The sequence below is a fragment of the Phyllobates terribilis genome, unplaced genomic scaffold, assembly GCF_046119375.1.
Source record: "Phyllobates terribilis strain yellow unplaced genomic scaffold, ASM4611937v1 Scaffold_9__5_contigs__length_417890890, whole genome shotgun sequence".
Classification (NCBI taxonomy): domain Eukaryota; kingdom Metazoa; phylum Chordata; class Amphibia; order Anura; family Dendrobatidae; genus Phyllobates; species Phyllobates terribilis.
The window spans coordinates 74634362-74648079 of NW_027362769.1; the positions used below are offsets into that span (position 1 = coordinate 74634362).

Here is a 13718-nt window from a genome sequence, read left to right on the forward strand (position 1 = left end):
ACACATCATTTATTTGCTTTTGCAGTATGGAAATATACCCAAGTACTTAGGAGCAACTCAGGCAAACCCTGAAGATCTACATAATGTGTATTTAAATGATACCCATGACCACAGTACTGCAATTAATGAAACACCATGGTCTAACAGTTGCCTTGAGTTATCTAGGAGGCATCGGTAAAGTCTACATTACATGTATCATACCAGAAAATGTAAAAAATGCAATTAAATTGTGTCCGAGTGCTTCTAGCTTAGATGTTCCTAATCAGAAACTGCATGTAGTAATTGCCTCAAGTATCAGAACTGCATAATAGAATAAAATGAAAAACAAAACACAAAATGTGTAGATCTTTTTATATTGCGACATGTAGCAGTCGAAGCTTCAAAGACCATATCCAATGGTCCGAGATGTCTTTAATGGATGTTATCTTCATGCGGTGAACTTGTGAAGCGTATCTCAGACTAATAAAATGATTCTTTGGGCGATCATACAGTGCAAAGGTGAACAGTTCATAAGCAGAAATACACAAACATGTTAAACATAAAGCTACAATGAGCCGGCAATTTGGATAACGCTTTGCATCTTAGCAACGATCTCATCAAAGGGAAACCATTTAGCAAGATGGGGTGATTTGCTAAGCCTGGAAGCTTCAGCCACTGTCGAAAATTCCTCTTAATGCAGTAATTTCTGATAATTGCCAGAACACAAATTTAGAACAACAATTTGTTGAAAAGGCACAAAGTACATTTATCTCTCTAGAACAGGTGGCAAATGTGTGCAGAAATTAGCCACAAATTAGCAGGTATTAACCTTTTAGTCACTACAGTTCCAAATGTGTTAATTTACTTAACTGAGGTAAATTTCCATTTTTATGGGTTTTTGTTTTGAGTGAAATACAGGACCCTCATTAGTAGTTAATCAGTGTGACAAGGACAAAAGAACAGAACACACAACATTTCCATTATAAGTTCCTGATGTACAGTAAAAATATGTATCTGCAACATGTATAAACCATTTCAGTGGTCAACATTTCGGAATTTTAAAATCATTTTTCAAGTTGTTGTTATAAAGTATTCTAATTTACTGAGATAATGACCTTTGTGCTTTCATTGGCTGTAAGCCATAATCATCAACATTAACAGAAATAAACACTTGAAATAGATCACTCTGTTTGTAATGGCTCTATATAATATATGAGTTTCACTTTTTGTATTGAAGAACTGAAATAAATTACATTTTTGATGATATTCTAATTTTGTGAGAAGCACCTGTAAGAGCAATGTGAACTCAAACCTCAGATTTCAGCTGGAGAAGAAATGACAGATGCTGTTGGGGGAAAGAAAGATTGGATATGTTGAATTTCTTTGTTTTCGTGGGGTTTAAGCTGCAACCCAAGTTTTTTAGCCTAAGGTTGGGTTCATATCACGTTTTTGAAACACGTCATTTCCTCTGTGAGATGTGTGTCGGCTCACCAGGGTGGTATAAATGTGTATACCTGTTTCTGCATCTGTATAATCCTGTACCTGTTGTAAATAGGTTTGATCATCTGCAGTAATGTTGTTATTCAGTCATAAGATGTCGCTATTGTCTAAGCATTGTTGAAAAACTGTAAGATACTTATAGAATGTCAGAGGTGGAGCTACAGGTGGTGATGAAACACAGGAAGAGGAAGTGTGGCCATCGTAGGGACAGTCTGCAGTTATTGAGAACAGCGAGAGGACGTGCCTGAGGTTGAACAGACAAAGTGACTCCATCGGCCTTAAAGTAAACCTGTCATCAAGATTCTCTACCCTAAACTATTGGCCACCATAAAAAGGTGCTTTAATGCTGATTAAATCCTCCCCTTTTCTTGTAGAAGTAACTCGTGTTTCAGTCAGGCTTAAGGTTTGCATGTTCAAATTTACTAACAACTTGTTATTTCATTATATGAAATATTTTTATGGAAAAAAAATAGTTTATTTATTGCTCTAATAGTTCATGTGCTGTTTCAGAACACCTAGAATAACTGCTGGCTCAGAGTATTTGACATTTATGCAACTCCCAGAATTTTCCAGAAGTTAAGAAAGTGGCTTTTTCATCTCCAGAAGAGCTTGAAATGCTAATTGGTGGATTTACTGGTGCAGCAATCGCTTCACTAACTGGAGTGGCGCACCTTTCGCTTTTTGCATAGGCGGACTCTAATTTACTTTCTATGAGAGCATCCTCTTGCTACATCTCTGTGCACAGAAAGAACCAATATTCCGCAGAGCTGAGTAAGTGAACACAGTGACTCCTTATTCACATCATCGCCTGTCCCAATGAGACTCAAAATCCGATTTTAGATACATACACACTAGAGCCAATCTTATAACAAACCACTTCATTTATCTGCATGTTTTTGGGGTGTGGAGAGTACATACAAACTCTATACAGATGTACACAAACTCCAGTGTTGACAGGGCTGTTAAAGGGCTTTTCTCATCTTTATTCTTTAGAAGTGCCCCGCTCCCCTTCCTCCCAACTTCCTGTTTGCCAGGGAGCAATGCATTCCTAATGATCGACAGTTTAGATCAGCGACTTGGTTGAGTCACTGGTCCCAACTGAGCTTTCATATTCTCCAAGCAGAGACAGCTTTACCTCTGCAGCTTTGGAGAATCGCAGGGAACCTGACATTTGCGGGATCTAGCTGGCTTCAGAGCAGAGCTTACAAGCTGTATAGCTAAGAGCTTGAAAGCACAGGCTTCTTGTCTAGGAAGCTAGGCACCTCTGATAGTCTGCAGCAGCAGCCAGTAACTTAGGGAACAAATAAAAACAATAAATAAACAAAAAAAATTAAAATAAGTTAAAAAATAATAAAATTAGCAAATACATTAAAAAAATCCCTGTTATTATGAATTTTATGAATGGAGAGAATTTTTAATTATAAATAAATTGCAAAATTTGCAAATCTGCTTGACCAATGTAAAAATATCAAACTGAGCTTTACTAAACCAATGCTGCTCCAGTGCTGTCTTTTTGCCCCTGCTGCTGTCTTTGTTGAAAGGCTGCAGCGGTGACATCATAACTATAGTGACATGACCATTCAGCAAATAAATGAGCTTAGGGGTCTTAATGAGCTCAGTGATTGCCTGCAGCGGTGTTGTGTGCTGTAGTCATAACATCAACAAGATCCATGTATGGTAGGCAACACTGAAACAGCGGTGGGTACGTAAAGCTCATTTGGTTTTGTTGTTTTTTTTACACTGGGCAAGCCTAGAAACTTTTAAGTCTTGTTGAGGATTAACATTTTCAAGTGGGAACTTTGTAAGTTTTTTTAATTACTTTTTAATTGAAAAAAAAATCATTGAATTTTCTATAATATGAGCTACAGTACATCTCCTTGGTCATCTCCATCTGGTTCAGTTTGCTGAACACTTATTAGGTAATACGGATTTACAATAATTAAAGATCTTGTAACTCTGCTCTTCCGATAATCACCTGTATTCTTCTATAAGATGAAATTCAGTTTAATTATTATACAGATACTTCTAATAAGAAAATGAAGCACTAATATAAACTCTATTCAGAAGTTTTTTTTAGTATAATGGGAGGAAACAAAACTCCTTATACTGTAGATAAAAAGAATCTGTAACCCCCAAATTGCATTTAAACTGCCTAAACATTTATATAAGGGTACTAGCCCCTATTTAAAGCATGATAGACAAGTATACCTAAACTTTGTAGTTACTTAAAAATCAACTTTTATGTGATATGCAAATGAGGGCACTTCTGAAGACCCTTGGAGTGGCCTATGCTTTGATGCACCGTCATGCCCTCCTGCTTGTATAATAAAGCCAAGACATCCCATTGATCTCTATAGTCCAGAGAAAATGCTGCGTCTCCTGCCTGCGCACTGGGACTGGATGAACACGGCGGCACGCTCATAGTGTCAGTGCATTAGTGTACACAACGGCTATAGGTGCACTTTCATGTCTGGCTCCTGCCTGTCTGTAGCCGCTGCTTACTATACCAGGCAGGATCCAGACATCAGAGTGAGCCTACAGCTGTTGTGTGGGTGCATGCACTGAAACTTTGAGCATGAAGCCGCAATCATCCAGTGTCAGTGCACAGGCGCACACAAGAAATGCAGTGTTTGCTCTGGGCCTTAGAGACAAGTCAATCAGCTTTATTATGCAAATGGGAGGGCATGACAGGGCATCAAAGCATAGGCCATTTCAAGGGTGCACCAAAGCGCCCACATTTGCATATCAAATAAAAGTTAATTTTTAATTTAAAGTAACATTATACTTAATTGCCTAGTATGTGTCATGGCTAGACTCCGGAGCTCGATCCAGTGACCTCCGGCTGCGTGGTCAGGTTCCCTCTCTGCTGAACCACAGCCTGTATTGGCCCTGTCCATCTGATGATAATGCTCTTGTTTGTCTTTTGCTTTGCTATTTTGCTTCTGTGCAGGTGTTTTCACTTCCTGGTTTTGTTTGCCCTGTCACATCTTGGGAAGGGCTATTTATACTCTCCTGGCACATGCACATGCAGTCTTTGCTGGCTATATTCCAAATTAGATGGATGCTTAGAGTCCCAGCTCCCCAGTCAAGGATTATCTTGCTGAGATTTTCTCTATTGCTTCTCTTGCAGTTTGTTTGCGTGTTTCCCCTCCCAGCTCTCTTCCCATTTTTTTACATTTAAGGTCTGGGGGTTACCACATATACTAAATGTCTTTTGGGGTTCCTTTCTTTTTCTTCCATCTTTCTTGTATGACTGTGTGAACACATACTTAGCCCTGCGTCTCACCCTCTGTCTGTGTGCTCTACATTCTGTTGTTATTTTGGGCTACATTCTGCTTAGTTGAGGGTGCAGTTGAGGACACTCAGGGTCAGCCGATATTGAGTGGGGGTGCCATTGCATATTTTTAGGGTGCCAACCTCCACGGTCATGAAGGTGCAGGACTTGCCCAGTAGGTATTGGAACCTGGGGTATGCAGGTTTAATATCTCCCTGGTTTGTTCATGCCAGTACGAGTGATAGGACTCAGTCATAACAGTATGATTTAAATAGGGGAAAATTCCTATACATAAATGTTTAGGTAGTTTAAATGCCATTTTGGGGATAACAGACTCTATTAAAATAGTTATAGATATTTTAAATAGGCAAAATAGTGTTCATCAAGTGTAAATAGCGGATATGAAGTGTCCATATTCCACAGATAACACAGTACCACACTCTACTTACAATGTTGAGGAGAAAAAGCAATTGACGAATATATTTTTATTTATTAGCTGGATTAGCATGGTAGGATTTAGAAACAAAGCATGAGATTACACTTGCCAATGGCGGCCATTAAACGACTGCCAATCGGCTACATATCTGTGAACAGGCTCTGTTTAATAAGCTGTTAAAGCAAACCAACGATAATTCCCATGCACACAGAACAATCAGTTATAGATTGTCTTTGTTCTTGGCAGCACGTCTTGTTTACACAGGACTATGTGCTGCCGAGGATGATGATTTTGGGATTTTTAAGCAAACTTGAAATTTCACTGGACAATCAAGTGTTTTGCTCATTTGTCAGGGGATTGTCAGCCTACTTACACTGGCTGATTATCATTCCTAGGAATGCTCATCTACGATAATCTGCCTGTGTAAATGTAACCTAACAGCATTGGAAATGATCCAGGATGACTAAATATACTATGTAGGGGATAGAGGTCACAATCAACTATACAATAATAAACTGCAACATGTAAACAAATGAATGCTGGGGCCAACCGGGGATTCCCTATGTGGATACGAGAAGGCTATTGAGCTGGCTATGTTGTGTTAATGTGTTTCGTCTTTTGGGTCCAATAAACATGTGATAAAGGAAACTCACTCATTTAACCAGAATGTCTTCTAAGGGATCCATAATTTCAGTTGATGTTTACGCGGCAGTGAAAGTATACTGCTCACAGTGGGGGACGAGGAAGACTCTCAGTTAATTAAAGCTTCATGAGTTAAATGAGGTCTGGGTAATGAGGAGCCTAATTCATTGTGTGTGCATCCCTTTGCTGGGGAAGACTAATTATAAGCTCCTTTCTGGTACACATGTGCAGCCACATTTCCTGACCCAGTTCAGCGGGAAAGTGAGTAATCCTGATGAGCCCATGTTTTTAAGATCTTACAGTTTATAAAGAGCCATTAGACTATTTGGGTTGGCTAGAAAAAGAGGTTTATATGTATAGACATTGCTGGCAGAAACCTACTAATGAAATTCATCCTGATCCATAGCTACGAGAGATAGGGCAAGACTTTTATCTGAAGCAGAAATTAATGGTTAACCTGTTTACGCCTAAACTAGATAGTCAATACTTAAAGAGAAACTAAACTTTTCTATTTTTTTCTCTTTCATGTTTCATTGCCCTTTAATTCCATGCAGTTCAGTGAGGATCTGGCTCCGAAGACCTCTACCGATCGCCCATAAACCTCCCCGACAAGTGCGCTGCTCAGGAGACAGCCAAGTGGATTTTTCATTGAAATTAATAGGAAAAGTTCTTAACGGGTATTCAAAGGACTTTTTATGTCAATAAAGGAGAGTATCTGCTTCAAAATCCTCCTCAAAATATTATCCATAGCGTTCTCTCAGAATTTAAAGGGATTTGCAGAATTTTCCATTAATGGCCTATTTTTAAAATAGCGACAAAGCCCCTTCATTCTTTTAATCAGTAGGAGTCCTGGTGAATGACCCCCCCCCCCCTATTTTAGGACCTACCTGCAACATATGCTGGTAATTAAGAAAGCATTATTTAGATACAAACCATACAAACATATACATATAAGTATCCAAAATAAAATATACAAATAACATATAAATATATATATATATATATATATATATATATATATATATATATATATATATATATAAAAAAAACACAAAATAAATAAAGAAGGTACCTGTCTATGATTCCTATACAGTCTTTGATGCGTGGTCCTCTGCATCTGTAATGTGAAAAAAAAATACATTGAATAACAGACAAAAAATGTCCAAAAACTTAAGAAAAGTATTAAAAGAATATTAAAAAAAAGAAAAAAAAATAGAAATTCTACCATAATATCTATCCAGAAGCCAATAAGTGAATGGGTGAGCTAACAAATTGTAGATTTTCATGGTGTTTCCCTAGGTAAAACTAAAAGCCAGATGCAATACTATTATATTCAGCATTTCAAACAAAGCGACACCTTTCATATTACGAGCCAAACTCCCATTTGAGGAAAGGGTTAACTTTAAAGTCCTTTGTCTCAGCTGTTACCAGTGACAAAAAATAATTACAATGATTGGTTGTCAAACAGCAGTAAACAAAGAAAGCAGGGCATAAAGGTGGTGCCCTCCCCTACAAATTGGCATTAGCACTACCAAGCAAGCTTCACCTGTGCCCGCAGGAGACCTCCCAATGCCAAGGTCTTGTTTTTCTGCCTCTCTCTCGTTTTCAGTCCTACTCAACACTGAGCCCATGATTACTGCTCGCAAAAAGCAGCCCGGATCACAGCTTATCTCCATTCAAATGGCAGTTAAATGGCCAACGCACAATTATTTTCTGTTTCTGTATAAACCCCCAGAGCTTGAAATTGGAATTGGCAACGGCAGGACAGACTGATGTAGACCATTGCACTCGATGGAAACTAAAAGGCTTAAAAGAAAAGGATTGGAATCTCTAACAGGCAAATAATCCGATGGTCTTATGGGTACAGATTCTGAATGCACAAACACCTGGATTTTGGTTTGCAACATATAATAAACATTGACATTAATGAAGCATTTCCATAAAAATGTTTTTCCCTCTGTCTTGTCACATACAGTAGCACTAGAGAGAAACATTTAAATGGCTTAAGGAAAGCTTAGGACGGCGCTGCTTCGGATCCTCCCTAATGTATCTTCATATTTCAATTCACTCGCTTGATGACTCGTGTTGATGCGGGAATTCGAAGAGTGATTTTTATTTATCCTCAATTTCCTCTCTTTTATGAAAGTGTCTGTCTCATGTAAATAAGAATATCAACTGTCTTTAGTTCAGATGTTTTAATCAAAATAATTGCGTCATCAAAAACCGACGTGTTGTTTACATCAGCTTTTTGTGTTACAAATTTTTTTTAAACATTTTTGATAATCACGATCTGTATTTAAAACCAAAAAACAAAATGAGTAATTTTACAATTTTCACACTGGACACATGGGCTTTTATAGACTCCTATGTCCTGTCCTTTCAGGAACATTTTTCAGCAGGCTCATTATCATCAGAGGCAGGATTAAAATGACAGGTAACAAAGTAGCCACCTTTTGCTTTGATGACTGCTTTGCACACTCTTGGCATTCTCTTGATGAGCTTCAAAAGGTAGTCACCGGAAAAGGTCTTCCAACAATCTTGAAGGAGTTCCCAGAGATGCTTAGCACTTGTTGGCCCTTTTGCCTTCACTCTGTGGTCCAGCTCACCCCAAACCATCTCGATTGGGTTCAGGTCTGGTGACTGTGGAGGCCAGGTCATCTGGGGAAGCACCCCATCACTCTCCTTCTTGGTCAAATAGCCCTTACACAGCCTGGAGGTGTGTTTGGGGTCATTGTCCTGTTGAAAAATAAATGATGGTCCAACTAAACGCAAACCGGATGGAATAGAATGCCGCTGCAAGATGCTGTGGTAGCCATGCTGGTTCAGTATGCCTTCAATTTTGAATAAATCCCCAACAGTGTCACCAGCAAAGCACCCCCACACCATCACACCTCCTCCTCCATGCTTCACGGTGGGAACCAGGCATGTAGAGTCCATCCGTTCACCTTTTCTGCATCGCACAAAGACACGGTGGTTGGAACCAAAGATCTCAAATTTGGACTCATCAGACCAAAGCACAGATTTTCACTGGTCTAATGTCCATTCCTTGTGTTCTTTAGCTCAAACAAGTCTGCTTGTTGCCTGTCCTTAGCAGTGGTTTCCTAGCAGCTATTTTACCATGAAGGCCTGCTGCACAAAGTCTCCTCTTAACAGTTGTTGTAGAGATGTGTCTGCTGCTTGAACTCTGTGTGGCATTGACCTGGTCTCTAATCTGAGCTGCTGTTAGCCTGCGATTTCTGAGGCTGGTGACTCGGATAAACTTATCCTCAGAAGCAGAGGGGACTCCTGGTCTTCCTTTCCTGGGGGGGGTCCTCATGTGAGCCAGTTTCTTTGTAGCGCTTGATGGTTTTTGCAACTGCACTTGGGGACACTTTCAAAGTTTGCCCAATTTTTTGAACTGACTGACCTTCATTTCTTAAAGTAATGATGGCCACTCGTTTTTCTTTACTTAGCTGCTTTTTCTTGCCATAATACAAATTCTAACAGTCTATTCAGTAGGACTATCAGCTGTGTATCCACCAGACTTCTGCGCAACACAACTGATGGTCCCAACCCCATTTATAAGGCAAGAAATCGCACTTACTAAACCTGACAGGGCACATCTGTGAAGTGAAAACCATTTCCGGTGACTACCTCTTGAAGCTCATCAAGAGAATTCCAAGAGTGTGCAAAGCAGTCATCAAAGCAAAAGGTGGCTACTTTGAAGAACCTAGAATATAAGACATATTTTCAGTTGTTTCACACTTTTTTGTTAAGTATATAATTCCACATGTGTTAATTCATAGTTTTGATGCCTTCAGTGTGAATGTACAATTTTCAAAGTAATGAAAATACAGAAAAATCTTTAAATGAGATGGTGTGTCCAAACTTTTGGTCTGTACTGTACATGTAATTTTTTTTTTAAACAATACAAAGTTAGAGTCTAAAAAGCACAAGTGGCATGAATGAAAATTGCAAGATTTCTATTTTTTTATTTTAATATAGATTGTGATATGGGAAAAAAACATTTCCAAAAAAATATTTAAAATATATATTTAATGCAAAAACCTGATTTAAACAATAGGTCATTTTTTGATGACACATTCATTTTAATCAACAACAGGCAAACACAAAGTCAAGATATCCCAAACCTATTTCCTTATTGCAATGTACACCATTGTGACCATGTGCAACAACCAGGATCAGAAATACCTCTGATCTTAGTAGTTTAACCCCTTATATGCAGTACTCAATTACAACTACAGCATCTATAGGGTTTAGATGGAGGGGACTCTCTTTGTGAATCTAACACCATTTTAAGCCTTGTCAAAAAAGATCTGTTCCTTTTTGTATGAAATATAATATGAGTGCATTTCTACACTAGATTTAACACCTAATATAAGTAACGACAAAGTGAAACCGGGCAAACAAAAGGGCCCACCGTGCCTGCCTGGTGTTTAAGCATTTAGCCGCATCAATTATATAACAGGTTCTTATGATTGGTAAAGACGCCTTTCAACTTTCCTTATTTCTTGCCCCCACCAATCAATGTTTCGATTCTTCAAAGGCTCTTTTAACCACCAGACGTTTGCGATCACCTATATCATAATTGAATTCCGCTTGAGTGAACGTCTGGGAGTGAAAAGCACAAGGATGTAGATATCCAGTCTTTTTTTGTGAAAAAAACAGCACCCATCCCAATAGAGGAAGCATCTACTTTGATAAAGAAAGGCAGCTCTAGGTGGACTTGGGCTTAGGTGTTCCAACTTCCAGCCCTTTAGCTAAGGGGTTTGCCTTAAGTGGTAAACACCAGTTGAATTCCTGCAGTGAATCCGTTTGTTTTCCTTCTCAGTTCCTCTTCCTTTCACCTCTTTACGTTCCTGGGAGATTGCACTTGTTCCATTTACATTTGGCTCTCCTTAGCTTACCCTCTCTACCTTATATGAACGTGTTTTAATTTTCTCACCCTGGCTTTCATATTTTCCTGCACACTTTCCTCTCCTCTTGTTGGCAGTATGTTGCGGCCTCCCCTCTGGTTCCTCAGGAGGTATGAGAAACCCCTTTATGGCCTTTTAAGGAGCCTGGTCCGAGGTGGTGTTTTTGAGTTGTGAGACTAGGGTCTTTCTAGATGTGGGTGCAATGTCTCCCTGTTTCTGGTCTTCCCTTTTTCTGCTACCCGTGAGTGTGTGTTACATTCATAACCCATCCTTCTCCAGCCCTACATTTCGAAGGCATTGCTTCTTCTTCTGTCTTGCTTCTTTATCGTCCAGGTTTCACATCCATATGATACTACAGAAAAAAACAGACTACGTACAAGCTGTGTCTTCTTCACCAGTGAAATATTCCTCGATTTGGAATAGAAATTACATCAACACATAATTGCACATTTCATTGAGTCAGCCTACCAGAAGTACCCATAATAGTATGTAATCCCTAAAGCCAAGGCATAAAATAGTTAAAATCACATATTGGTGTCCATAGAAAAGATTGGCCATAAAAATCTAGTTGACATCGTACCTCATTACCATATTTTAAGGACACATTTGTCATCTCTATGGCATGGCTCTTGGCTCTGTTCAACACTATTCTATCAGGGACATAGGCATAAGCAATCAATCAAGAAATTAAAGAGAACCTGTCACCAGGTCTGAATTATCCAGTCTTTGCTCTTATTTTATTCTTGATGCTCCCCTGAGGACTCCATTTTTTTCTCCGTCATACAGTTACAGATATATGTTTCATTTTATTTGTTGATCATTTATATGGTTTTTACAAGGGGGCATGGCTCACATGGTAATAATGAAGAACAGTCAAAAGTCATGCCCCCAGACAAGCCTGTGAGCCACGCCCCCTTGTAAAAGCAATAAAAATTAGCACTAAGTAAAAGGCCCATATCTCTAAAATTGTAGACCAGAGTTTAATAACACATAAAAAAAACTGAATAATCAGTGGAAATAAAATAAGACTCAAAAATTTTCGCTTTTGACTTAGTGACAGGTCCTCTTTAAAGGGAATCTGCCACCCCCTGGGACTTATCAGACCTCTAATATGGGCATATAGGTGATAGAAATGTAAATCTATACTTACCTGTATGCCCCATGTTAGAGGTCTAGTTGCTTTGAAAAGTCTTTTTATTATATCAGTTTTCCTATGCTTGCCAGCTGGGGGATGGGAAGGAATCTCCGCCTACTTAGTGAATTTAAATATTCCCCCGCCTGCACGTCACAGGGCCCTGTGACTTGCAGTCTTCTTGTCCAGATCCCGCTCATGCGCAAATGACCTATAGCGCAAGGCGCGCTTTTTTCCCTCCCGGCTGTATTTTTTGAAGTAGTGATCTCGTGCGCAGGTATCGGGTTTACATATTAGAGGCCTGATAAGTGCCAGAGGGTGACAGATTACCTTTAAAAATACAACATTCCTAAATATATTTATTGCCTACCCACAGGTATTGTCACTGGTGTATCAGAGGTGACAGACAGTCGTCCTGAAGTTGGTTGCAGGAGATCTCTACATTTGGCATTACAGACATCTTCTTAGAGGCTGGCTGTCGCTAGGACCCAGCGGCTACCTCCCTCTGGCTAATTAGCTCCCTGGCCTGAGTGTATAAATACCTGGTGAGTCTGAGAGGGAGGTGCCGGCAATATTCATTAATACTTGTGAGGCTTTCGCAAGAGCAGTACTTTGTCCTCTCTGGAGCTTGAGGCCGTGTGCGCATTTGTCTGGAGTCATCTAAAGCTAAGCAATTTCCCCTGTTTGTCTACCCTTGTTGTCTATAGAGTTTAGTGGGGATTGACTAATGCTCATCTCCTCCCTTCCCTAGCCTTAGCCATATCCCAGGGAAAGTCATGGCGAGGCATGCGTGCGGCAATTGGTGAAGAGCCAATATAGGGACGGTAGTTGAGATAGGGTGACTCTTCAAAATATGCTATAAATTAATTGAAATTTTATGTGAACATCTTAAGAAAATTTAGCTTTCTAAAAAAGGGGTACTATATGCTCCTGGATGGCAGGATGGCAAACCATCCTTAAATTCACAGTCACTCTTTTCAAATATCTGTAACAACATCCAAAATGATGGAAACCAACATGGGGTCCGTCATGAGTTATTGGGATTTATTGTATGACATCATCAACTTTCTTTATGATGTCTTTTAGTTGTCCAGTAAATCAAAACAAGGGTTGTCAACCCAGCTGGATGGAAAAGATGATGCAATTTTTCCCATTAATGCATATCACAGAGTTTTCTTGTGTTCACATCGAGTACTGATTAGAGAAGAAAAAAATATATACTGTGTATTTAGATGTATAAAGTTGCTTACACTTTGAAGGTTATGTAGTTAAAAGTGTTTAACTTTAATACATTTTATGGAAATTCATTCCAAGTTCACTCGAAGTGTATCCTTATTATTCTAATGGTGTTCCTCCTTATATACTAATTATACATGTACGCCACCAGTGCGATTCTCAGAAGCATTTGTGAGCACTCGTACGTTCAATGCTCAGTTCTCATGGGCAAGAACTACTGCAAGTCTTCAATGTTCCTTGGCAAAGCTCTATGTTCCTTAGTTAAAAAGAAAGGCTTCCAAACAACACCAATAAGCGTGGCAAAAATATAAAGGATTAATACACAAAAGGCTTCATGCTTATAACGTGTTCAAACAAAAAAATGTTTTTGTCTTGCATGGCCCAATCAAAATTTTACTTTTAAAGCTGCTCTGGAAATATAATAACTTTTTAGCCATGTTCTGAAACAAGCATTAAATACTGGCTGATTCCTAGTGATAACTTCCATTTTTGGTGTTCTTTCAATTCTTGATCAAGCAACATCCCCTTATGCTTTGGAATAGCCATAACACAGTGTTTAATTTATTTCACAACGTTTTCATTGAAGAGCGAGATCTCATGAGA

The 13718-nt window shown here is 39.0% G+C and overlaps 1 protein-coding gene across 2 annotated transcripts in view; it reads right to left on the reverse strand.

Annotated features, from left to right (window-relative positions):
• ERBB4 (erb-b2 receptor tyrosine kinase 4) overlaps nucleotides 1–13718 on the reverse strand; it is a 1557095-nt gene that overhangs the window by 390231 nt on the left and 1153146 nt on the right. For both annotated transcript variants that reach the window (XM_073646618.1, XM_073646617.1), the window contains exon 16: nucleotides 6904–6948. In XM_073646618.1, the coding sequence (XP_073502719.1) occupies nucleotides 6904–6948 (45 nt within the window). The remainder of the gene's footprint in view (nucleotides 1–6903; nucleotides 6949–13718) is intronic.